At 27.9% G+C, this 26,930-nt stretch overlaps 1 protein-coding gene across 1 annotated transcript; it reads left to right on the top strand.

The window, feature by feature from the left end:
* Window positions 1–789: 789 nt before the first annotated feature.
* On the top strand, window positions 790–22,540 carry LOC142320192 (uncharacterized). The gene is made up of 3 exons (XM_075357877.1): window positions 790–865; window positions 19,293–19,775; window positions 22,090–22,540. The coding sequence occupies exons 1-3, from the start codon at window positions 860–862 to the stop codon at window positions 22,306–22,308; spliced, it is 708 nt and encodes a 235-aa protein (XP_075213992.1). The 5' UTR covers window positions 790–859; the 3' UTR covers window positions 22,309–22,540.
* Window positions 22,541–26,930: the final 4,390 nt, after the last annotated feature.

Genomic DNA, 26,930 nt, shown 5'->3' with positions numbered 1-26,930 from the left:
TATTTTTTATTTTTACTAAAATATATTGTCAATTTGAGTAATAGTTGTTCCTAATCTTATATATACATATTATTTAGTTATTTATTTTTTAGAGGTAAAGTTTAAATTATACGTATAAATAAAAATTGATATTAAAATCTTAAATTATCGAGAATCTGGATTAAATTAACCTAAAAATATTCGTACCAGAAAATATACAACAAAAAATATTTTCTTATAAACTCATCTCTTGGAATTTTGAATAAGAAGACTATTTTAACTAAAAATAAACATATTAGGGGTTCAATCTTTTTTTAAATAAATCTAAATCTACCGGAAATCTGTGATTACTGTTTAAGAGGAAAAAAACTATTATTGATTACAGCATGATAAATATACTTCAAACTTATTGTAATTTTTTTTTTACATTTTGAATAATTCTTCCTAACTTTATTAGCAATGTATTTCTAAGTTAAAAGTAGACTTTCATATCATTTATAAATCCAAATAATATGAAAATGTATAACTCCACCAGAATTGTTATTGTAATTATTATAATTATTATTATTAATATTTGTTAATTGTTATTATTTGTCATAAACGTAAATTAAATTTATAATAAAAATGAATTTGAATAAATTACTCGCATCGAATCTCAAGAAGAAAGGGAATATATTGCATCATCCTGTCCAGGAGCCGAAAGGACGAAGGACCGCTCCAGTTCGTAGCCACGCCCTAGGGAGAGGATCCCTGTCTGTATATATAAAGTCAAAATTACTGTTCCATTTATCAGATATCGTGATCCTGCGATAGACTCAGACGTGGCCGCCTCCACCACGCCGACGCCACCCCTACACGCACCATCATTGCTGCTCTCAGTATGAAGGTAAACATAAACTGTCCGGATTTTACGATAAACGGATTATAATTAATCGTTATAATGTAATTTTATAATTATTTATTCTTAATAAAGAATATGATTTAATAAAAAAATTAATAAATTCTTGATTTAAATTAACAAATTCACAGCATTAGATTATAACTTATTTTAATTTGGATTCTCCCCCTCCTTTTTTCTCTCCATTAGAAGATATCATGCATATTTGTGTATGAATCGAGTCTATGGGCATAAAATTAATGTCTCCTATGCTATAAAAGACAACCTTTTCGAAATCAGCTGTTTCATTTTCAAGTAAGTAAGTTATTGTATTATCATTTTAAGATTAAGAAAAAACGTTTTCTGTTGTAGATTTTTCTTAAAATATATTAAAAAAAAAATTTTAATTTATTTTTTTTATATTAAAATTAGTAATTTTACTCTATATTTTATGAAAAATATTACTATTTTTGACTGATTTTTAAGTATCATAAATAAGAGTCGTAAAAATAAACTGTTCAGACAAGATGTTCAAAATGCACTATTCTAAGATATATTACCTGATTCAAAAAGTTAAAAAAAGGAAATAAAAAATCCATAAACACAAAAAATAATTGTTTTTGTATAAAGCTGATTCTTAAAAAATGTTTAAATTAATGAGTTTTTAAAAATGGTTATATTAGTCCCACCATTTTTTTTTTTCAATTACCACTTATATTTTAGGTGTTCTTCAGAATACGAAAGTCATTATCAATAAACATCACCTTCGGAGTTAAGAACAGTACTTATATGCCGCTCACTATTTTTTTATCAAGTTATTGATTAGATCTATAAATTTAATGTGTTGAACTTTTACACAAGCTTCACTCGCTTTGATCGCTAAAGTAAATAAGGCTAATGAATCTTTCATCTGGATCCTACAATAATCCAATGTTACCAATACTCTGTATTTATAACTAATATTGAAGATGTATTATAACAGATTATGTATTTATAACAGTTTAAAATTGAATATAAAATGAAAAAATACCTACACAAAATAGTATTGACGCTTAAAATTTGTACAAATTACAATAAATAATAACCCACATTTCATCTACATACACGAAATTTACAGTACAACATAACTTTACCTTGTATTGTTACTCGGTACGGTAAAATTCTTAGTAAAGGTGGTTCTATTTGAAAGACCTATTGGCGAGTTAAACTATATTGCACTTTGTCAACAATTTATATTTGTGACTCTTATCTATATAAATTTAAAAATCAGTCAGAAATAGTAATTTTTTTTTTAAATATAAAAAGTAAGATTATTAATTTTAATATTTTAGAAAATAAATTTATAATTTTCTGTTATATAGAAGGCAGGATATTTTTAAAAAAATATTAATTCATAAGTAAAATTTTAAATTTCACGAATGTGAACTAAATTTAGTTTTAAAGGATTTAAAATGTATAAATACCCACTTTTTGGGTCTCCCTTTGGAAATACTCAAGGTATTTTTTGTGTTTACATCCGTTTCTGTTAAAGACAATGAAAAATATTTACGTTTTATTGCATAGAGAAGAGTAGTTTTTTATCATAAACAACGGATAAAGAAACTGGAAAATAATATGTATAAAAGTTTTAAAGCATTAAAAAGATACCAAATTGTTCTCAATGAATAAATGCGTTTTCCTGTGGTTTTAAATAATTAGAACATTGGAAAATTCTCAATGAGAAAGGGAAACGGTTGTGTTCATGGACAAAAAATTTAGTTTTACAGCAATAAGTGTTTTTAATTTTTTTTAATTTGTAGTTGTAAGTATTAATTCAACGCCATGTCATTAAGTTACAAATTTCATTAAGTAAGTTTTTGAAATTTATTCACAATTTCCTAATCTCACTTTTAATTATATCGTACGAATTAATGTTAAAATAGTGCTGTTTCGTTTTAATTCAGTGATTTAATCCTTAAACCAATTACTAGTAGTTACTTTATTGTGCATAAAATGCGAGTATATTTCCAACCTTTTAACTACTAAGAGTAATAATTACATTTATGAGCTGACATAAATCATTATGAATTTCCTATCACTAGAATAAGAAGTTATTAATTTCATTAGACACACTAGAATATCAATATAAAATAGATATTTTATCTATTTTAAGATTGTTCGGCCAGAAAAATATCTATGAATATTAAGTTGATTTTCTTTTTTTAATTGCATCGAGGAGGGCTGGCGTAAACAAGGGGGTTTAAAGAATTTATCTACCCTCTACTTGGATCGAAAAATAGAGCACAAAGAGTAAAATAAAGATTCTTTTTAAATCTTAGTGTTTTTTTTTTTAATTCTTGCGTGCAACTTTTTATATTTTTCATTCAGTATTATTTTATTAATTTCTTTCAGAAAGATAGAAAATTAATTTTGTAAACAGTTTATGTTTCATATTTCACAATATTACTATTAATATTGTGAAATTCTTTAATTAATCGTAGACTGCTGTCTAGTACACAATTTACTACAAAATATTACAATCAACTGAAGAATATTAAAAAAGATTGAATTGTATACAAAAGAAATACTTATCCAAACTTTCCCTCAGTGCAATAATACTTTAAATTTAATATTTTATGTTTTTTTTTCATAACTGAATTATGTAATGCATTCATATAATATATAAATAAAATTTTTATGGTAATATCAGTTTTTGAGCTAATTCTTATAAAAAATTAAAATTGTTTTCTTGACTGTTTAAATTACGTTCGATTAATAATCCTCAGCCAGTTACCGATCAACTAAGTGTCTAAAATACCTAAGTAGAATTCGTTTTAAAATAATTTCGGAACAAAAAGATGAAAAACTGTTTTTATTGCATCAATATAAATTGTTTTCTTTGGATTTAAATAAATTTATTAGGTATTGGTAAAAAAATATGAAATACTAATTGTAGGCCTAATTGCAGTAGATGTTTACCAAGGAGACTATATAGAAAATTGAAAGAAACAAAAATAGAAAACCAAAAATCCGTATCCAACCAAGGTAACTAAAATTTATTTATGTAATAAGTATTTATGTGTATTTCTAATTTAGATTAAATTAAATCCCAAAAAATAATTAATTTGTAGCCATTTGATAATAATATGGAATTATCCCATAATAATAAAAACAAATATTATTATTATTATTCAGATTTGTTGGTTATTTTTAATAAAAATCAGACATTACCAAACAGTAATTCTTCCAGAAATATAATACACCAGCGAGACTCTCTCCGGACCATACAAAACTGGAGAAGTAGAAAGGATCTAAAAGGTAGAAAGGAAGACAGGCACGAAAAACATAAACAAGAAAAACATAGTAGAAGGACAGTGGAGGATAATTCCAAATGAATAAGTATATAAAATAACAATCCCACTAACATATTTCTTCAGAAAGAAAAGAATTTTATTCTTGGGCACCTTCTTAGAGCAGAGAAAACCAAACTTGCAAATCAAATAATTAACTTATACTGGGAAATAACAACAAAACCGAAATGGATAAAGGTAGTCCGAAAAGATATGGAAGAGTGGAAAATCTCCAAAGAAGATCTAATCACAAAATCTGAAAAACACGACAAATTAATTAAATCTAATATAATAATATTTGAACCTAAAATCAAAAAGAAATCCAACAGGATGTATTCAGAGGAGGACTAATTTTAAATTTCTTAGTTTGCATAATTTTTTAATATAACTTAATTGTTAGATTTTCCTAAATTTAGCGCTACAAATCTGAAAGTTAGATATGACTAGACATGATCACACGAATAAATAGTGTTGATAATATAAGTATAATACTGAATAATATCATACGAGAAGACTTTGAATAATAAAAGAATTTAATGGTCGTTTTACCATCTTTTAATTTCCTATGGCAAGTTCCTTGACTCTAGTCCTCAATAATTCTTTTCCATTACTATAAATCTGTAAACCATTTCTTGTCCATCGCTTTCTCCTAATCGCATTTCCTTTCAAAAAAAAATATAACAATCGTTTTTTAGTGGTACAAAAAATAGAAAAAAAACCATTTATTATCGACAAATTAATGTTTCTACTACGGATTTCTATTTATTCAGTGTAGTCAGAAAACTGAATATGAAATAATTATTTTTGGTAGATACTAGTATATAATACGTATAGAAAATTTACAATAAGAATTTTTACTTCGAATCAGATTCATTTTATTTGTTTGTTGTTTAAGATAAAGATTAACCAAATTTTCTGTAAATATGAAAAATTCTCTTAAGTTCATTAAGAACTAGATTCAATTAGTAAAGCATATTTATTATTGTTTTAGAAAAAATTCCTAGAAAACTGCTTACTGAACACACAAATTGAAGCTTGATATTTTCAACATGCGTTAGATAATAATAGTCAATTTATTATAAAATATAAACGGGTAGGTTTTTAGTGTTAAACAAAATTTAAACAAAAGCTGATATAACTTCAGCGCTTTCTAAAATTAAAAGTTACAGTCTGATTTACGAGTATATAAAATGGTAATAGGTCTTTAATCAAACATTTTTAAATACTAGTTTAAAATCTGTGATCTATATCTTTTCTTTAATAAAATAATCAATTTTATTAAAATTTATTTATCCATTATTTCACTACAATGTATACTGAAGCAGAAAATATAACCCATTTTTGCTTGCCAGTTTTGCTACAAAAGGAATACATTAACTTGTTATTTTACAATATCATCTCCGATCTTTTTTGCGGATCTGACGCATGTTAAGTTAGTCATAAGATCACTCATCACAGTTGCTACCACTAAGATGACTATGTTCACTAAAAATCCATTCATTGGGATGAACAGGTTGATGTTGTTACATGTAAAGTTAAGTACTACCTTCAAATTGGGTAGGTTTAGCAACCTGATATGCAATAGTATATTTCCACACTTTCTCTAGTTAGCCTGACTTAAATATATTCTTGAAAATTTCTATGTAATTTTTGGGAGAGTCGCTTGTTACTTAAGCGGGTCGCCTTTAACTATTAGTCATAGGCACGAATGTACAAATACCCAGCTGTCTAAAGAAGTTGAATCAGTAGATATTTAGATTTCCAGAATATATGAATTAATCATTTGAGTATGTATTACGTATTAGTTTCAGAAATTGTAAAAATAGTTACATAATTTTTAAGGAAGTTCGGAATTGGGTATTGTATATGGGATATATCACTTTCTTTTCTCTATAGATTTTTAATAAAATGGCCTTATGAATTTTACGCATTGCATAGTAATAATGAAATCATAATACACAGTTAATATAAATCCTTTCTCAATACCGTAATAAAATAAGAATAGGATCAAATACGAAAAAATGGTAATAAAGATAAGAAGATGCATATCTCTACAATAAAGAATGAAAGATCTTGTCAACAATAAATACATAGTCCTTGGCATTCTTCATCGTACTTCCTATTTAATCTGATGTCACGGACCAACCGGAAAAAAGAGAAAGGTTGGATCAATTATAGATAATCATCATCTAATTCAATGGCGTTAAAATATTTAAATTACAACTGCCTAGAAAATAGTAAAGCAAATATTTTCCTTTTATTTAGTAAATAATACTTAATAGAATAAAGTATATCAAAATTTGTAAATTTTAATAAATATTTAAATTATCATATTTAAATAATTACTAGAATAATCCTTTTTAGTTTACTATATATAATATGTAAAATATTAACAAAGGATCTAATAACTGAAGTTTTAATTTATAAATATTGTAATTTTTACATTCATCATTTAGCATACATTTATTTACAATAAACATAGAATAAATAGGATTAATTTAAATGTTCGGTCTGAAATTAAACCATCGCCAAAAAAGAATAGAAGATCAGTATATAATAAAATAATAATTCTTTGATATATTTTGGCTATTAAAAACAATATTAAGTACGCCTATTATTGTTATACCCTTATTTAAACCTTGTTAAACTATGCAGTTATTGTTAAATCTTGGTTTTATTTGCGCATTATATTAAATAGTTTTAACACAAACTATGAGTAATTTGGAATTTGATTAATAAAAGCAGTTTACGCGAAACAGTATGAGTAGTAATAATACTCATAAAATGTTTGTTCTTTGAATTTGATGTATTATTATGAAATTTAACTTTATTTTTTGGAGTGTAATAGGTTCAATTCTCAACTCTCAATAACGGGAAGACACCTCTCTTTCTGTACATAGACCACCTGCGTAACATGACCTTCCACCCAACTCCTAAGAGATGTTAGAATTATTTTGTTACCATCCTTAAATAATCTCATCGGTGTATACTCTCTCAGTTGTTATACAAATTCTTAAAATAAATTTAGAAGAAAATTTAAACTTAATAAAAGTTTTCATTACCAATTAATCACTTTTTAAAATTTTTAAATAATTAACATGTAAAACTATTATTTGTTTATTTTATTTTAATATAAATATAAAAATTACGTTAATATTTCAAGCGAGTTGAGCGTTAGATCATTGGTCTTAAAATCAAAATATGCGTTATTTTTCAAACCACTTAAAATCCCGATCATGATAAACGGTTTTGACCGCTCCCAGTTTAAGTTAACCAATAAACAAAGAACAACTGATCAAATAATATGACATAAATATAAATATTTCGTTATGTTTTTAAAATCACTAATTATATCTCTAAAAATAATATTTTAACAATATTTATTATCTTGAAACCTAAAAATCTTAATTTTATTTCGTTTTGATTCTTTAAGTTATTATAAATTGAATTTTGAAAGCTAAAAAAAATAAATTTTAGATTATTTTTATGTACATTTATGTCTGAAACATATTCTATTGTTAATAATATTATATATATATATAGACAGATATCAATGAGTATCTCTATTAATTTAGAAATTTATATGATTAGAAAGAAATAAGAAACACTAACTGCAAAGGTTTATAATGTTGTCCCTTCTGATGATTTGTACAATTTTGTTAACTCTGAATATAATAGATTTTTTATATGAGCAGTACATTCACTTTTTAAAGAAAAAAAATCGTAATTGGATATTGACGACAATTGGGTGAATATAATTAGCCGTAGATGAAGTTAAAATTTCACATTTGAATTATTCGTTATAAATTATTATTTTTACAAATCTCGTTAAAGTAGTTTTAAGATTTAACAATATTGTACCAATTTATGGATGAAATATAGAAATTTTATTTTTTATAAAACGTGTTTCTGGGGAAAAATTAATATCCAAAGTTTAATCATTACGTCCTGTAAAGTAAATTAACGAAAAATGTAACATAAACTTAAGTTCATAATAGAATACTGGTTTTATATTTATTTACGAATGAAACACAGTCATTTTCAATAGAATTTTTATCATTAATAAACTGCGCCATTTAATGATCATACACTTGTACGCCTATTCCATACTACAAAGAGGTAAGCTACAATAAATAACATCACAAATCGTTCAAGTTATTACAATAATATTTTTTTGTTACTAATAATAGTTATAAAAATTATAACTAATAATAAAATTCAGTACAACTCGTAATACCAAGATTATTTTAAATGTAGAATGGTGTAATACTTTTCATTGTAACAATTTAATCCTTTATGAAGTCAAAACAGCAATTTCAGAAGAAGCCTGGTTCATTTAGCTACAATAATTTATATTATGCAACGTCATTTAATCTTCAGCTTCCCCTGATCTTATAAACTTTCATTAACAAATCTGATAACATTTGGTGATCAGTGCATGTCCACAAATCACGACTATTAGTGACTGTACATAATGACGAAACATTCTTAAAACTTATATAACGATTAAATTGTTTCTTTCTATAAAAAGTCAAACACTAAAAATAATAATAATAATGTACAAATAGTGTATATTATTCATCTTTTAATTACCGTAAGGAACAGTACATCTTTAATGTTCTTAACTTTAAACAACTTTAATAACTTAAAACTATCTAATATATCCAACTATTAAATTGGTTGTGATGTGAATAAATCACTTGAGATAAGAAAGGTCCGACTAAGCTCTCCCTCTTTCTCTTTTTCTGTTTAGCCTCCGGAACCACCGCAAGGTATTAGATCAGTGGATGAATAAGGATGATATGTATGAATGTAAATTAAGTGTAGTACAGTCTCAGGTCTACCATTCCTAAGATGTGTGGTTAATTGATACCCAACCAACAAAGAACACTGGTATCATCGATCTAGTATTCAAATTAGTATAAAAGTAGTTACTTTTATACGAGAGTAGCTACTTTTATGTCTTAACTAGGATTTGAACCTTAGAACTCTTGACTTTGAAATCAGCTGATTTACGATGACGAGTTCCCCACTAGACCTACCCAGTGGGTTATGTCAGACTGTGCTGCTTCCTGTAAAAATAATTCAATATACAGAGAATATTTGTAATGAAAATTGTAAAGGAGTATTATTAAGATTGGACATCAATTCATCTGAATTTCGGAGACCTAAGTATTCTGAAACGCACAATCAGTTTTTCTTAGCGAAGAAGGGAACAAGAAATTATTTCATTACAATTTTTCTATACGCCTGAAATGGAAGCTTTTTTGAGAATGGTTACGCCATTTTCGGAGTTTCATGCCAGGTTTTTTCGATTTTTAGATTACGGTAATAAAGGAGAGAGGGAGTGATACAGAAAGAGAGAGAGGATATAAACTTTTCTATCAAAATTATTATTAAAAATTCATCAATACTATGACTAAACTTTCAAATCTCGAGTATTGATGTACGTATTAAAAAAAAACTCCAAATCATTCGTCAGTTTTTTATTTCTATTTTTTTAAGTAATAGATTATTAATTTTTTTTTTTAATTGTGCACCAGTGTTTAATTAAGTTCATATGTAATAATTCCAAATGGATTTTAATTTCTTTTTAATTACGTATTATTCCTCAAGAGTTAGTCAAGTATTGTCTCTTCTTGTCTTAGAAATAATTCCAATAATTTCCTAAAGCAATATTTGTCCGTCTTAGTAATATATTTTCAATCTGATGGGTTGGAACATATTACACCTATTCTCGCATGTATCTTAAAAATTTACTATTTAATTCGCCTCACCTGTAAATTGGGCGTGCCTTTGAATACTTCCGTTTGTCTGGTCGACACGGTCAAAAGCTCAACAAAAATAATTACTTTCCTTATTTACGTTAAGACAATTGCTCAACTGCTTCTTCAAAATATCTTACCATGTTCATCTGAAGGTCTGACTAAAATAAAAGTATTATTTTGTAACAAACAAAAGATTAAATACTTATTATACAAAAACAAATATTTTTTGTTAAATTTTATACGAGTACATTTTATCAAGTAAAGTTTTTTTTCTAAATATAGAAGTCTGCTCGTACATCTGTTATGATATATTTCAGTTATAGTTTTACATTATTTTTAACACATACATCACAAACATTCTCACCAGGTTTTAAATTTTTGGTTACTTTAATCATAAAACATAATTTTTATGGTTTTATTTTTTCTTGGCAACATTTAACAATAAGTCGGCTCCTTTTACATCGTATTACGTTATTTACGCTGTTATTTAAAAACGTATAACTGAATTACATTAAAGAAGAACGTAAACATTAGGTACAATTTATTTCGACTTCTTATCATTAAGGAAACTTTAAAAATAATGTTCTCATATTAAAAAGGAAGTTGACTGAACGATCTGATTAGCATGATATTCCGGAAGTTTCTATACATCTAGATGTATAGAATGTCTAGATGTCTAGATATATATCTATACAGATGTATATCCTATACATCTTGTTTTATTCCGGAACTACGATTATATTCATTTATTCAGTGCCCTTTTTTAGCTTGTTACATTTCTGGATTGAAAAATAAGAATTTCTACCAAACAATTGAATAGTAGCTGAAAAAAAAATATCCAGTAACTTTTAGCGTAAAAATATAGGTTGCTGGTCGGACTTCAAAACTATCGCGCAGAAAGGCAAGCGCCAATCCACTCGCTAAAATCAGTCTAAAAGTTACATGTTAAACTAGAATACAGATTAATATAAATTTTGAACGATAACTCCATTACCTACTCATCTGTATAAAAATAAAATTACATCTCAATGCATCACAAATCATTTCAGGTGTTTTAAAAGTAAGTAATAAGGTAGTATTTTGAAACAGTGTTTCAAGGATGAAATAATAAAAACACAGACGTTCTTTTATTAAATTTCTAGACATCTATTTAGAAACAATACAAAGTATCAAGTAAACAAGATTATTTCAAATGATTCAATCTCTTTTTTCATTCTTAATCACATAAATTATAAATATCAAATTAGTTATTTATTAATTTGACCGTGCTCTTCAATGATATAAAACTGATAATTACCTATAATTAAATCTTTAATCCACAAAATCATATGTAGATTTCACATTATTTAAAGTACAACACGATTTTTTTTCTTACGGTTAAATTATTTAATTATAGTTTTACTGGATATATTCATGTAATTTCTCTTTCAATTTGAAAGAAACTTTTTAATTGAAATATTCGTCTAAATACCTATTAAATAAAATGCTACCAATCTTTTCAATAAAATGCAGAAAAAACACTCATGTAACTCATAATCGAAAACTTCTAGTTTTCTTTTTACACAGCTGCCCAAAAAAGCCTTTATGTATTTAGTATGTATGAATGTATGTATGTGCCACCGCAGCAACTTAACGGCTGAACCGATTTAGACGTATGATCCTGCGTTAGAATCCTTACGTTACCGGGAGTATCATATGTTTAAATAAATTTTAAAAAATTGAAAAAATCTGTCTGATAAACGAGTCGTTTTAGAATAACTTGCATCTCAACGCTTCATTCTGAACGATTCGGAAACCTAGTACCTCAGACGTGTGAAGTAGTATTACTAGTGTTTTTATTACACACCCAAAAGGGAGTGTAATGAGTGTATGTATATATGTTTGTTCCACCGTATCAGCTCAACGACTGAACCGATTTTGATATTTGACCCCGCAATGGAATCCTTAGGCTACCTATATATATATATATATATATATATATATATCTGTGTGTGTGTGTGTGTGTGTGTGTGTGTGTGTGTATAAATTTTAAAATTATACTATATACAATTACTGTACACAAAATTGTCACCCGCATACTCTTTAATTACCCTAAATTAGCCGGTAATCTAGACAGAGGGCTTCGCCCTCTGGATCCCGACGCATTCATTATCTTCATGGTTATTAGAATATTAAATATTTTACAAATATTCATTAAAGAAAAAAAATTAATCATTTTACTTCATTATATTTCTGTTGCCATGATAACAGAGATATAATGAAGTAAAAGAATACTTTCTTCTGAATGGATATCTTTAATTCACAAATTCATTTCTGAGGAGGTTAGGGCCTCGGATTTGTGGCTTAAAACCTTCCCTGTGATAACATAAATGTACCCTGAAAATTTCAAAGCAATCCGTTGGCTGGTTTTCGCGTCATGCTGTTACAAACAGGCAAACGATTGCATTTATATATATATGTATATATAATTTTTAAGATGTGATTTTTTATCACAGCTCTAACCCCTAATGTTTTTATGTTTTTTATCCCCCAGTGGTTTTTTTATCCCCAAAACACAAATATAATTTTAAATAAATCATTCGTAGCAAGAAGTGTAAATCGTTCGAACGAATGAACCGTTCGTGCGTTCTTCAAAATGAAAATGTGATACAGTAAAGAAACAAACCAATGCATCATGCTATTTTTATTGGAGAGATTAAAGAGAAATATTTATTAGCAATGTTTGTTTGGCAGTCGTGTTTTTTTTTTTTTTGTTTTTTAATATTTATCTCTTTTTTGTTGAAAAATTTTACAAATTGTAAACAGAAGTACAACTCCTACCAAATGATAAAATATAGAACTATTTATAAAAAGAAGTATAAAACTATAATCAGCTTATGAAACCAGTTAAATTTCTGTTTGCAGATTGTATTACATCCAAATTTCTATAATCTAGTTTCAAATTAATTAAAATTATTAAGCTAAGTTTATTAAAACGATAAATTATTTTTAAAAACACACAAATTACGGGTCAGTTAGTTACTAATCAATACTGCGATGAAATATAAAACTGTTCCTGGATTAAATCCTCTTCAAAGAAAAATTATCATAATATTCGTGATTATTTATTGTGTCCCTTTGTGACACAATAAATAAACAATCTTGAATCAAGTTTCTCTTTGTTTTCACTACTATTTATTCTGAGTTTAATTCATGGGAATTTAAATTTTAAATATGATAGATCTATTTTGCTGTTATTATGTTTACATGTATCTTACTAAAAACTTTATGATAATGATAAGTTGCAAGACAAAGGTTCAACTGTTATTAAAATACAGCTCAAAACTTATTACTGTCTAACATATTTACCTATCGTAAATCACTGTTTTGTTATAGATAAATAATAAAATTCTGTAAAATATCCATAAATTGTACATCAGTTAAATACTGTAAATGTGAGCGATAGTATTTTAATAAATTACTCAACAAAAGACGTTTATGAAATCTGAATCTCAAGATCGTAAAATCAGAATTATTGCACTATTCTAAATTTATGAACATAAGAATTCTGCATAAAATTTATCAGTCTTAATAATATTCTCACTTTTACCATCTTTATAGATTTCTGTATCAGGACCTTCCTTTAATCTTCGCCTTGACCCGAGATTATTCATGCTTTTTAATGTCATCGTATAACATTTTCCCAACAATAATCTCTGCAGATCCTATTGTTCTGTTACTCAATCCATCATCATCCATACATCATGTCAACTAATTTTTTTTGTTGGATTTCTATATCGCTCAAACATTTTCTTTTCACAGATTTATTAAACAGTTGCTGCTTATTAGAAGTTTCTATTTTATTGGATTTACCTTGTGATCCAATATTTTAATTAATTAAAAAATTCCTTCTTGTCAAAAAGAGTATGTCCTGATTACAGAAAATTCAAATTTTGCAGATGTATATCCTTTCACTCAAATCGGTGTAATAAAAAAACCTACCTTCATTTTTTGAAGTGGAAACCCAAAAAAAATATTTTCAAGAATTCTTTAAAATCGATGGTTTTTTAGAAGGTTTTACTAACGAATATATTTTTTCCTTCTGAAATGAAAAAACAGATCAATAAAAAAATGATTGAAAATTTAAAGTGTGGGTCTATAATATCTAAAATTAATGTTAAAACTACTTAAAATCAGCTGTTTTATGTAAAATAAACCTTTTAATTTTCTTTTTAATTCGTATTTTTTGTTTAATTCATGTTTTAAAAAGAATAATGTTATATAGCGAAATTCTAAGTTTTTAATTTAATTTTAAGTAATTTTTTATCGACATACCAGATAATCGTGTTTTTTATACCAAATAAGTAAAAACATTTTTTTAATTTTAATTTTTTTTTTATATGTAATTATGTTAAAAATAATAATCAGCTGTTTTTACGTCCGTAAATATTTGTTCATTGTTTCTTTTTTAAACTGAAAAACTGCATAAAATATTCTCTTTTTCATATGTTGTTTGCTTTTAGTTTAGCAACCATATAATCTAGAAAATATTTTTATCATATCATATCTTACTTCTCAAACATCTTCATTTGCAACTTTAAAGATCTGCATTAAAATTTATTTATTTTTTTTTTTATCTTTTAAATAATATTTAAATCAGTATCGTAAGTAGAAACTATAAGGAAATTTCATCACAACAAGCGAGTGTAAAGGAGTTTCCTTGAAACACCTTAATTAAATACATTCTTAAAACATCACTAGTAAGTCAAACATATCATGAAAAGTCAACACAGTAAGATACTGGAAACCATAAAATTTCCAGTAATACTAGTAATACAAGGAAAAAAAATAGCATAACAAATGACACCAGAAACATAATCATTAACATTAGCATAAATACTTAGACGATTAACTCAAGAATAGAAGCTTCTTCCTTATTAGTCACTATTAGGTTCCCAGGTCTAATATATGTAGTCGCTTTAATCGCCTTAACATCTTCGCCATTGTCTAACGGATTAACTGCTAGATGATTCACGTGGTCATTAAGCTTTACTTTGTAAGTTGCAAACCAATCGACTTTTTCCCGAACATAAGATACCCTAAATACGCATGAATGTCGGCGTTGCAAATGAACCATGGCGCCTGTTTTATGCATTTCGCTAATTTATTCTGGAAGCACAGAATATCCTCCACATTGTAGGTGTTTGCCGTATCCCAAAGCAGAATTCCGTATGTCCAAATTGGTCTATTATCACTTTGTACAATAGTAGCGTTTTAGATGATTCCTTTTTTCATCATATTAGACAACAACCTAAGAGAATACCTAAATACCATACACCCACAGCTCACGAAATGTAACCCCCTTTAAATGGATTCTTGGGTAATCACCCTGTCCCATCAAAAAAATTATATGAGTGGATTTCTCTTGATTCACCTGTACTTTCAATTTCCTGAACCACTCGGATTTGGAGGTCTAATCCCGACTGAAACCTAGCTGAGGCCTGGATCATCAACGACGGCCATGATTGCCGTGTCATCGGTAAACGAAGCAATAGAGATATTGTTCGTAACAGGAATGTCCGCAATGAAGACCAAAGAACAGGATAGCCCCCAACACCTTCTTATATTTAATCTGGGAAAAGCGACCGTCCAAGTTACTACGCAGTATCCGGTAGAATGTTGAAATATACTCGTTTTTAGTTTGCAAAGCAGACCAGGTAGTCAGACCTTGTCGAACGTTTACTAGACGTCTAGAAAGGAAGCAGAACAAAGTTTTTTCTTTATTAGTCAAACATTTCAGTTCAATTGTACGACCAATTCATCCTCGATCTAGCTCCTGTATGACTACCAATTTGTCCTGTTATTGTGTAGAATCGGGGGTCGCTTCTCCCTAAATATCAACGTACTTATAGTAAGACTGGCGAATCATCAGACGTGGAGCTAATCCCCTTACAAGTGTATACAGATGGTTATTCATCATGGTTATTCTATATATACGACAACCGAGACGTATATATAGAATAACCCCTAAGACAAGATAGTTTCGATCGGTTAAGTGATTTTCGCAGTGTAGGATAGTATCCAACGATTCTGTGAAACTAAACTGTCTAGTTCTTGTCTGCGGACAGCAACATCATTATGTTCCACGTAGCTATTCAAAGAAACCTGGCCATTAACAGATTTTAACTATCACATTGCTGAGTAAGCCTGTAAGGTATCTTCTCAAATGAGACGCTACAGTTCGCGATGTCTCGTACATTGAATATTTCCTTGTTGTTCTATTAGACTCAAGATTCACGGACAATGTAGACAAAGGCTCTTTTGTGATGCATAAGGGGCGTTTATCATACTTTGTACCTCATTTTGTTCTCATTTTTCAATTTCATACTTGAAGACATCAATCGGGATTGAATAGAGATTTCTCAGCACCACTTGTCCTTTCGCATAAACGTGTGTCCGATTAGTTTATGCTCACGGACCAACCCTATTGTTTTTTTTTTGTTCATGTCTACGCTTTTCAACATCAGACATAATTATTTCATCATTGGTTTCTTCCATCGACAAGTCCTCATATCTGTTCGATAAAGATAAGTTGCCTGCGACCTCACTGGTAGTCCGCATCGTTCTCGGCTTACGCAGCACCGGAATCGTTTGTTGTGAATGAAATCCTGATCGGAAATTTACTCATCGATAATACCCTTGCTGTACGAGTCATTTAGATTACTAACAATATTTTCTCGAATGAGCTTATGCGTAGATAACCTAAGGTTTCTAACGAAAGTTGTTAAAGATCCGCCACGTTTTCTACCAGGTAAAGAGATAGTTCCACCCGTCGTAATTTCACTGGCGTCAAATCGATCAGGTGACAGTTGATCCATGTTTTGATAAGTGAAATCCACTATGTAAAAACTAAAAACATAAATACTAATCAAAATTAATATCAATAATGTCATACCATTCCAAAATAAACATAATCGTCCACAAATAAACTATATTGTTTATAAACACGCCAAAAAAAAAATGAAATAACTATTAATCAAGAGCAGTTTATATACTCTGACCCACGGGTTGGTCTAGTGGTAAACTGGTCATCGCAAGTCGAAAGTTCTAAGATTCAAATCCTAGAAAATTTTACTTTTAATTTAAGGATTTTACTTTACTTTTACTTTTATACGGATTTGAATACTAGATCGTGGACACCGACGTTCTTTGGTGGTTGGGTTTCAATTAACCACACATCTCAGGAATGGTCGACCAGAGACTGTTCAAGACTATACTTAATTTACATTCATACATATCATCCTCATTCATCCTCTGAAGTAATACCTTACTGTGCTCCCGGAGGCTAAACAGAAAACGAAAACATATTTACATACATTAAAATCACCAATAACAGATGCTGGAAAAAGAAAGAAAATAATATTTCCTTATACATTCAGAAAAAAACCATAATTCATATTACGTGTAAAATAATCTCATATCAATATTATATAGACACGTCTTTCTTGTTTTTTCGTGAAAACTACTGAACCAATCATTACGAAATTTTAACTGTAGCTTTCTTATGACCACCGAAATATTTACCACAGTTCAAACTTTATCAGTCTCACAAATAAAAAAGAATCATAAATAAATTACCTAGAATTTTTTTTAGTAAACAGTGTCATTGTTTATGTCACTGTTTTTATCCACTTCAATAGACAGTTATTATATGATTTATTAAATTTAATGTAATTGTCTATAAAATATCAATTTATATTTATATCGTAACATGCAAAAAAACAAATTAGTTTGATAATAAAATTAAAGGGAATGATGACTAATCATATATTTAACAACCGAAAAGTTGTTATTCATTCAAATTAATCTATTTTATTCAATAAGTTGTGAACAGCAAAACTCTGAGAGCAGCAGCCCACACATAATTAGTAAAAAACCTTTTCCATTTTTTTTAAGTTCTATACGCATATAGCACAAGTGAAGCCGCGATGGAGGATGCTAGTAGATAATAAATTATTACTGAAATTAAATTGACTCAAAAACTAAGAATATTTTTTTAAATATAATTAGGCGGACCCGAAGAAATTACTCTCTAACTGCGCATTAATATGTTGTAGGATTAATAATCTTACCAGATATTAATCATTTTTAGACATATTTTTGTATTTTAAGTAAAATCTTCTTCATTTTGAAATCAATTGACGATCCCAACACATAATATTATACTGCATTATCTGTAATAATATTATTTTAAAAAACTCTGCTATGCAGTTGATAAGTAAGAAATAAATTATACCTGTTCAGAAGTAGTGTTAATGTGAATCAATAGTGCCCACAAGTCAAGAAAGTAGTGTTAAAAATATTAATTGGGTGCAATCAATTCGCAATATAACATTAATTATGAAGAAACGCTGATGCGGCTTTTATTATTGTTTTAGTAAGTGTTTTACTCCAACTTTTAAGTTCATCTTGTCCCCTATCGAATGAAATCAGTGTATTTAATAGATTATATTTCTACAGAAAGAAATATATTTATTGCTTTACATTTAATGTCACATTCTCTCTAACGATTATAGATATAAGTTACAAGAAACATAGTTTATTATTTGAAAGTAACGATATCCATTAAACAGTCAGTCCTCGTCATAAAAAGAGAAAGGTGACACTTTTAGAGCCGAGTTTAACTCGTATTTCATTGTACTTAACATGTTAACATTTAGTATACTCGGGGCGAAATGGAGACGGAAAAGAGGTAACACTTCGTTCTTTTTTTCATTACTAGTCCTGACATGGGATGATTGTTATTCTTGATATTGACTATCCCATTTCTGGAAGTGACTGTTTCGTATCAATCCTAGTAATGGCTGAACCGTAACCGTTTAAGCGTTACTGTAAATAGTAATTTAATTGTTAGTAATTATTAAAATATCGGATTAATCATCATCGTTTTGCATCTAATATACATACTCAAAGATTTCTTACACATAGATTTATAATATCTTTAAATAGGTGACCATTAAACAATGAGTCACGTTCTTTAAAACGAAGTACTAGAAACTGTATCATACATTACGAATAGTATTAGGATGAATGACTGTGGAGAGGACATTTTTTCTGTCTGCTTCTCTTGGTTTTTCTTTTCTTGCTTTTTTTGACTTTCTGATAATTTTTGTACTTTAGCTTTGTGCTGATTCCAATGATACATAATATTTACCTGATATTGAAAATTACTAGTAAATTATGAATGAGCTCTACATTTAGGGAAGTTTTCTCTTATTAACTATAAGATAAATTAATAATAAAACTATTTTTATTTTTTGTTTAATGGTATTTTTTTTTAAATTCTTTACTATTTTTCAGACAGCAGCTGTATTATTAACTACGATATCAGCGTGCCTGATAGGCGCCGAGGCAGAACCTCCAGCTTATGTAACAACATTTGAAGATTCGTTTGCACCTCCTCCTCCCCCGAGTGCTTTAAGAGGTAACTTAGAATACAATTCTCACTCAGATAATTATAACGTACGTCCTGAACCTCGTAGAAGCTCTTTAAGAGATCATGGACGTCATGTCACCCCAAAAACAATGACTACAGCAGTATTTCCTTCCGCTTCTCGAACTCAAGTAGGTTCAGCTAGTACAGGATATTCGGGGCCTATAGCGATTGGAGTTCTTCCATCTTCACAATATGGAGTACCTTCTTCAAAGTATGGTCATCCTGTAGCAATCGGAGTATCTCCTTTATCTCATTATGGACCATCAGCTTCAACCAGAAAAACCTCATCACCAGTTTTTTCAGATGGAGTGGCTAAATATTCAACCAATCAATACGACGCACATTCTGTAAGGATTGCATTTAACTGTTATTATTAATTTTATCGTCTAGTTTTTATAAAAATACGAATATATACCCAAAGCTACTAAAGGGTTCAAATTCTCAATAGCGCTGAAATACAGCTGTCTGAAAATCAAAAAAAGTCTAAATAAGTAAGTCGTTGTTAACTTAAGGATTTAAGAAAATTACCCTTAAATTCGTGCAAAGAAGCACCATTAAATTGTTCTTAATAGTAAGTTTAATAGCAACAGCCAAATTGGGTTTGTAGTTGACGGCTAAGAAAAAAGTTATTCCTAAAACAAATTTCATTATAGTTTGAAATGGATAGATTTACATGATAATGATCTCCAGAACACAGAAACAAGTTCAGTTTTTTTTTTGGTGGTGATTATTATGTCTCGATTTTATTGTCTGCCAAAAGTTATAAACCATCAGAATGAAAACGTATTTTTCCAGTCTTTCTAATCTTAATAAATAAGATCGATTAATATATTTCCTATTTAAAAAGTAAAAATATCGGATTTACTTTTTTTTTGAGAAATAATTTCTCAAAATAATTAAAAAACTAACTTAAAGATAGACTGCATAAGACTGCATAAACCTGAAACACCGATTTCATGAATAGAATAAAATAAAAATTTAATAAAATTACATATAGTATGGATCAATTAAGATGTATCTTAAAACACGTTAATTATGATATTGGTTTTAATTTAACCGTTTTTAACTGGATTTATGAAATTTAAATAACATTATATGTAAGTTTTTACAAGCAGGATGTAAAAATTAATGAAATAAATAAAATCGACTGCAGAAAAAACTCAAATAACAGCCGATCTTTTCTAAATTATGATAACCACTTACAGAGAAAATAAATAAATTTCTTACTAAAAAAAATAAGAGTGTGAAGATCATACAAAGAATGTGACTTATTAAATAAGTACTTATTTGTTTAAATCTGAATATTCATCATAATCACTTATTAGAAGAAAATTTGATACATTATTAATAAAAAATTACGTATTTTAGATTTAGTGCCGAAAAAAATAATACTGTATTATATTTCTTCGGAAATTTGTTAAATAAGATATATTTGTCGGGGATCAACACTAAAGATTATAATTACTTCTCGTGGCTAATCAAAGTACATCGTCTTTTGACTGAAGGGTTGTTGAAAGTGTTTTTTTGTAATTCTTAATGCACAATCTACTCCTTAATTTTTTAATTTAGAAGTCATTCTTTTTAATGGAAAGATACAACTTTCTTTGAACATTCCTAGTTAAACTTACTATTGTGTTAAGTTATCAGATGAAATAGTGATGAGGAAAAACTCCAAATCAACTTGGAACGTATGTTTAAATTAGTAACTGGTTGCTTTTCAAACCACTGTTTGTGGTTTCTCTCTGTATGATACTGATAATGTCATATCAGTATTATAATTTAGGATTATATATTAATTTTAAGATTATAAGTTATGGGTCTATTAATCTTTTTATTGACTAACAAAAAATGAAAAGATTCCACATCAGTGTATGTTTTATGTTCTCACGTAACTGTTAGACAAATGGATAAATTTTGATGCGATGGTTTTTAAATATAATAGATTTAGTGGGTTATTCTTGACTAAATTTGACATTTCCTTAACCTTTTTTTGCTTCACCAAATTCAGCATTTTAAAAGAAAGAATTTCAATAAAAATGAAAATGTGCACGTAGTTACATTTTCTTAGTTCAAGAAGGATATTTTCGTTAATATACACTATACTGTATTTCCCTCTGTTCCTCTTATTTTTAAATAGAATCTATTAAGTGAAATTTGGTTTAATTTTTATATATGGCATGTTTATAAATATTCACAATTATTAAAGAATAAAATATAATTACGGTTTAACCTCACACTACAGACTCTATAAACTAAATTTTGTCAATGCAACGCTCGGAAAGAATGAATTTTTTTTAAGAAAGAAGAGAATAAAGAAAATTCATCTCTAATGGGTGGATCTTTAACCTGGAATCGCCAAGCAAGACTTACTTAGGTAGCCCTAAATGATTTTTTTTCAAGTTGAAATGAACTCGGTGCAGAATATCACTAAAGATTATCTACGCCCTCTAAGAACCGTCAGAGTGGGAATAAATCGATAATTAATAAATAAAACCAATTCATTTTTTATTTATTCCTTTATTTTATAAAATAATATTTAAACCGTACTTTAAATTATCTAGTATATTATGTAGTATTATCATAAAATATCATGATAAGTTAAAACCATTCAAAGAAAACAATTTTAATGTAATCTGTAATGATCATTTCCTCCTTTTTCAGGACCCTGTAAATTATGAATTCGCATATAGTGTGTTGGATGTCCAATCAGGTACAGATTTTGGTCATCAAGAGTCACGTCAAGGAGATGCTGCTTGGGGTTCATACACAGTAATTTTACCAGATGGTAGACGGCAAGTTGTCGAATACGAAGCCGATCATAACGGATATCGACCTCGTGTCAGATATGAACACGCAACAGGTCGAAATGGACCATACTGAAATGACCTAAACTTAATGTTTGTTGTTGTATTGTGAAATAACAATTGTTTTTATTACAGTACATTGTGTATTATAACGACCGCTACCACCTTCCTTCGTAAGGTGTGTAGCGATGTGAAAACAATCGGTAATAAAAACATCCTTTGTACCTATCAATTTACAATTTTAAACGATTTAGAACTCTCAGTTATTGCCCATTGAAATTTTTTGCTGCTTTTCTTTATATTTATAATTTGTATGAAATAAAACTAGAACATAATTTAAACTAAATTTAATTAGGATTTATCAAAAATACCTATGGAATATCTGTGGATAATGAATTATCTGTGGAATATAATAGAATAACAAGGGTTTTAAAAAAACTCAAATACAGTTATTATCAAGAACTTTGAATTTATTAAAAAATGTTTAAAATGATTTTTAAAAATATTAAAAAGCTCAAAAATAAATTACGGTAAAATAAGATAATTTATGTATCTTCCTAATTTGTGTATTTTTTTTTAGATTATGCATAACTCTTCCAAAGAATATATTATAAATGAACTTCTGAGAATAAATTTTGTTTACATTTATGATTAAGACAATGAATGTTGCTCATTAACAGCAGTTCCTTTAGAATTTATTCTTTTTTAGATCTTTTCCTTTATTACATTGTACACTTTTCTTTCTATTTTCAGGGAATTTCTATTATTTATTAATTTTTTACGTTTATCCTCTATACAGTCAAATCCAACTCTGACCTCATCATCTTTTTTTATTTTTATTCTGGTATTCTCTTATATTTGTACGTAGCATTATTTTTTATTTTTTATCTCCGTATATAAAATTTAACATTCTTTTTTTATTGAAATGCATTTGTTGAGATTCGAAAACTACTGATAATGTATTTATCAAATAAACAATGTTGTTGTTACAAATACCTTGTGTAGTATATCTCATTTTAAATGATATTTCTCTGCTACAAAACATTTTAGCATTTATTTTCCACTTTACCACAACTATTTATTCAGTCTATCTGAAACTGATTAATGATGATTTTTAAGAATCATTTATGATATAAATATCTTGAATTTTCTGTTTCATACGTTTTAATCGTTGCTTGCTCTCAAAGCGTTTATTTTCTATATTTCCAACCAGTAAAAAATTAAATAAACCTGGTTATTTTATTATAACTCAAATACATATGCTTCTTTTCACAAAGTTCTTTTCTTCTCTTTGTTCTTTTCTCTATTTCTTCCCTTTATCACTTTCCTATTGTTTTGTTTCGACGCTATCATCAAACATTACCCATTTTATACATATATTTTTAAACGATAATTGTTAATTTTAAAATTATTATTTGATGCACACAGGCATTTTTTTAAATATGGTTTTATTAGCTCTAATCTACTTTTGGAGACTATCATACTTACTTATTCCATTTTTAGAGAAAAGAATTTAATACTGTAAGTTAATTTCTGTGAAAATGTTGAATCTTGTACTACAAGTATGGTGTTTGTATGTGTACTTGTGTGCGTGTGTGTATATATATGAGAGAGAGAGAGAGAGAGAGAGAGAGAGAGAGAGATAGGAATTGCATCTAAATATTTCATAGTCATATGTTTACAGTTAGTTATTACATTAAAATTAATAAATAAGATAAACATATTATCATTTATTATATGAAATAAATATAAAAAATGTACAAAAATAAACATTCTAATAAATGTATTTCTATTGCACTTGTTTTTATTTTTCCCCACGCACTAGTTTAAATTAACCTACGTAATTAAAAAAATATTTTACACTGCTCTTAGTAAGAAGACCTAGTTTTCGTTATTTTATTTTGTTTCCATGTTCCAACTTACGTTATGTGTGTGTGTGGGGGGTGCCCGTGTGTGTGTGTGTGTGAGAGAGAGAGATAGGATGGGTGAGAGTGCGCGCGAGCGTGTTGCGCTATAGATATATATCGTCCATAAACATACATTTCGTATACAAACATATGTATATTATATACACATATATAAATATTATATACATATATATATGCGTGAGTTTCTTATAATATATGCAAATTAGTGCCAGCTAATTAGACTTTGATACTGTCGCTAATTCAACAGGCAATGACAAATTACACTACAATATAGGTGTTCAGTTTCATGTCCTCCTTTTTAATGATAAACAAACTATGTAACTTTTTCTTCTTACTTATGTTCCGCATATAAATACCTTAACCTAGTTAAGCTCAACAGCTGTTTTATAATACATATTTTGTCTTTATAATACTATTGTTAATTATTTCAATTCTGTTAAAGATGTAACTTAAATATGAATCTAAATAAAATACTTTAACATAATACTTCTTAAAATATAAATAATCTACATGTACATCATAAGTAACCTCAACAATGTGAAATAAGTTCTATCTGTTATACATTACATACAATAAAAATATAACTGATCACACTAATAAAGTATTTACTGAAAGACGTTAATGATACAGCGGCATAAGTTATGAATACTGGAAGATGCATTTAGGCACAATTACTCGAACAATAGGTATTGAAATCCAGTTAAATCTAACCATACATTTCATTGAATCTGAACCAAAGTTTTGATAAAAATAGACAGATAATAAAAGGAAAACGTGTAGAAAAAGCGTGAGGTAAGGGTCACGCTTTTTGAGGATTGGAGTACGTAAATTTTGAGTTAGAGAACATCAATTCAATTTTAACACAACTACGTATATCCAACGGAACGTTCTCATCGTCTTAGTTCAATACAAAAGCTCAAGCGAATCCAGGTCTGGATTAACTAGCAATGACATGCAGATTTAGCTGCAGGAGGTTAGGAAACACCTAATGAAAGAAATAGGTGCTTAAAACTATCTGTCAGGTGTACAATAATTGAAGCCACTTTTTTGATGAAGGCCCGTTTAAATCGAAAATTAATTAATTTGGTTGATATCAAACATGTGCAAGATAAAAATATAAAACATATCAGTTCGTGTATACAGATCGCGTAATTTTGTTTAAGAAAAACATTTTTTACATATTTTTCTTAACTGGAAGTAACATAGTACGAGACCGTATTCTACACAAAGTAATAATTTTGTGAAATACCAGATCTTCCTCTACAAAATAAAACATAAATTCATTAAAGAAAAAAATTATCGACTTGTTAAAAATTCTTCATCATAAACTTATCCACCCTAAGATAGGTCCCTTGCTATCATATCCTTCTCCAATCTTCTCTAACTAAACATTTGACTTTTAAAAAGCCACCATTCCCGTTTAGATCTTATATAATTTTTACTAATTTGTGACCTCTCCTTCTAATAGTAAAAGTTTCAACATAAATAAAAAATTTACATGGATGGAATCGGAAAAATCTTTATTATAGAAATGGCTGCTTACGCGAATGTTTTATTTTTTTTTTAATATATATATTTTTTATTATTTTTTTTTCATTTGCATACACACTATGTCATTCATAGGACATCAAAATTTACAATTATTAAACATTTTGGAATCAATATTCTCTTAAACCGTATAAAACATACTAACCATATTACGTATGATTTTTTCTTTTCTTTTCAGTCCATTTTTTGTTTTACTTATGAATATACAATGATTCGACTCAAAATATTTTGTATTACATGTTTACTATTCTCATTTTATCTATTTATTAAGAGATTTATAAGTTATTTTTGTTAATACTTTTATATTCATATACATATTACAGTGTTAATATACTACACTGTTACGCAACACAATTCCGTAATACATACTAACAATGTATGTAACCACACACACGCGCGTGCTAACATATACATATATATGTATATATATATATGTTAGCGTGGGCGTATGTGTACATATATATACATGCGGGCCTGCGTGAATACACATTAAATCCGTGTTTCAAGCACTTTTACTTGATATCTCAACTTTATTATTTTTAAAATATATTGCTTTTTAGGGTTGGAGATAATGGTATCTACCTACTTCCACCTTAGAAATTGAACACGCCCAGTATCACTCATGCAGTTGAGAGAAATAGGCGAAGAATGGTTGGTAAATTTTATGAAACATGTGCTATCATTCCGGAGTTACAAGGGCATAAACGAATCACCGACAAATATTATACTTTTCCTAAAGCAGTTCAATAAACTGGAACGACATAACGTTTCAATTATCTTTTATTAGAAAACATGTCATTGTAAATTAAATGACTTCTAGCAATGTAAACTTCTTTATAAATAACTATTATTAAGTCAATGCTATTCCTAAAAAATGTTATAAACAACAAAAATGAAAGATTATTGTTTTATGTTAAATCCAAATGAAGACACATTAGTCTTTATCAGCACACCCTACTAAATAGTTTATTCTCTGCTGCTTAGCACCTTAAAGCATCAATATAATAATATAATAATTTCGAGTCGGCTACAAACCGACTCGAAAGGGTTTTCTGTCTATAAAAAAAATTTGCATCTAAATTCATTTTCGATTTCTGGAGTCATTAATATTAACTAATAAATTAATAAACATTCCTAGATATGCTGCAAAGTACAATATTTCGTTTGGCATATATTTATGCCATAAAAAAATCTGTACTTAATTATTTTTATTTTTATTTCT

This window comes from Lycorma delicatula, chromosome 2 (genome assembly GCF_047948215.1).
Source record: "Lycorma delicatula isolate Av1 chromosome 2, ASM4794821v1, whole genome shotgun sequence".
Taxonomy (NCBI): domain Eukaryota; kingdom Metazoa; phylum Arthropoda; class Insecta; order Hemiptera; family Fulgoridae; genus Lycorma; species Lycorma delicatula.
This window is presented reverse-complemented; position numbering and strand designations above follow the sequence as displayed.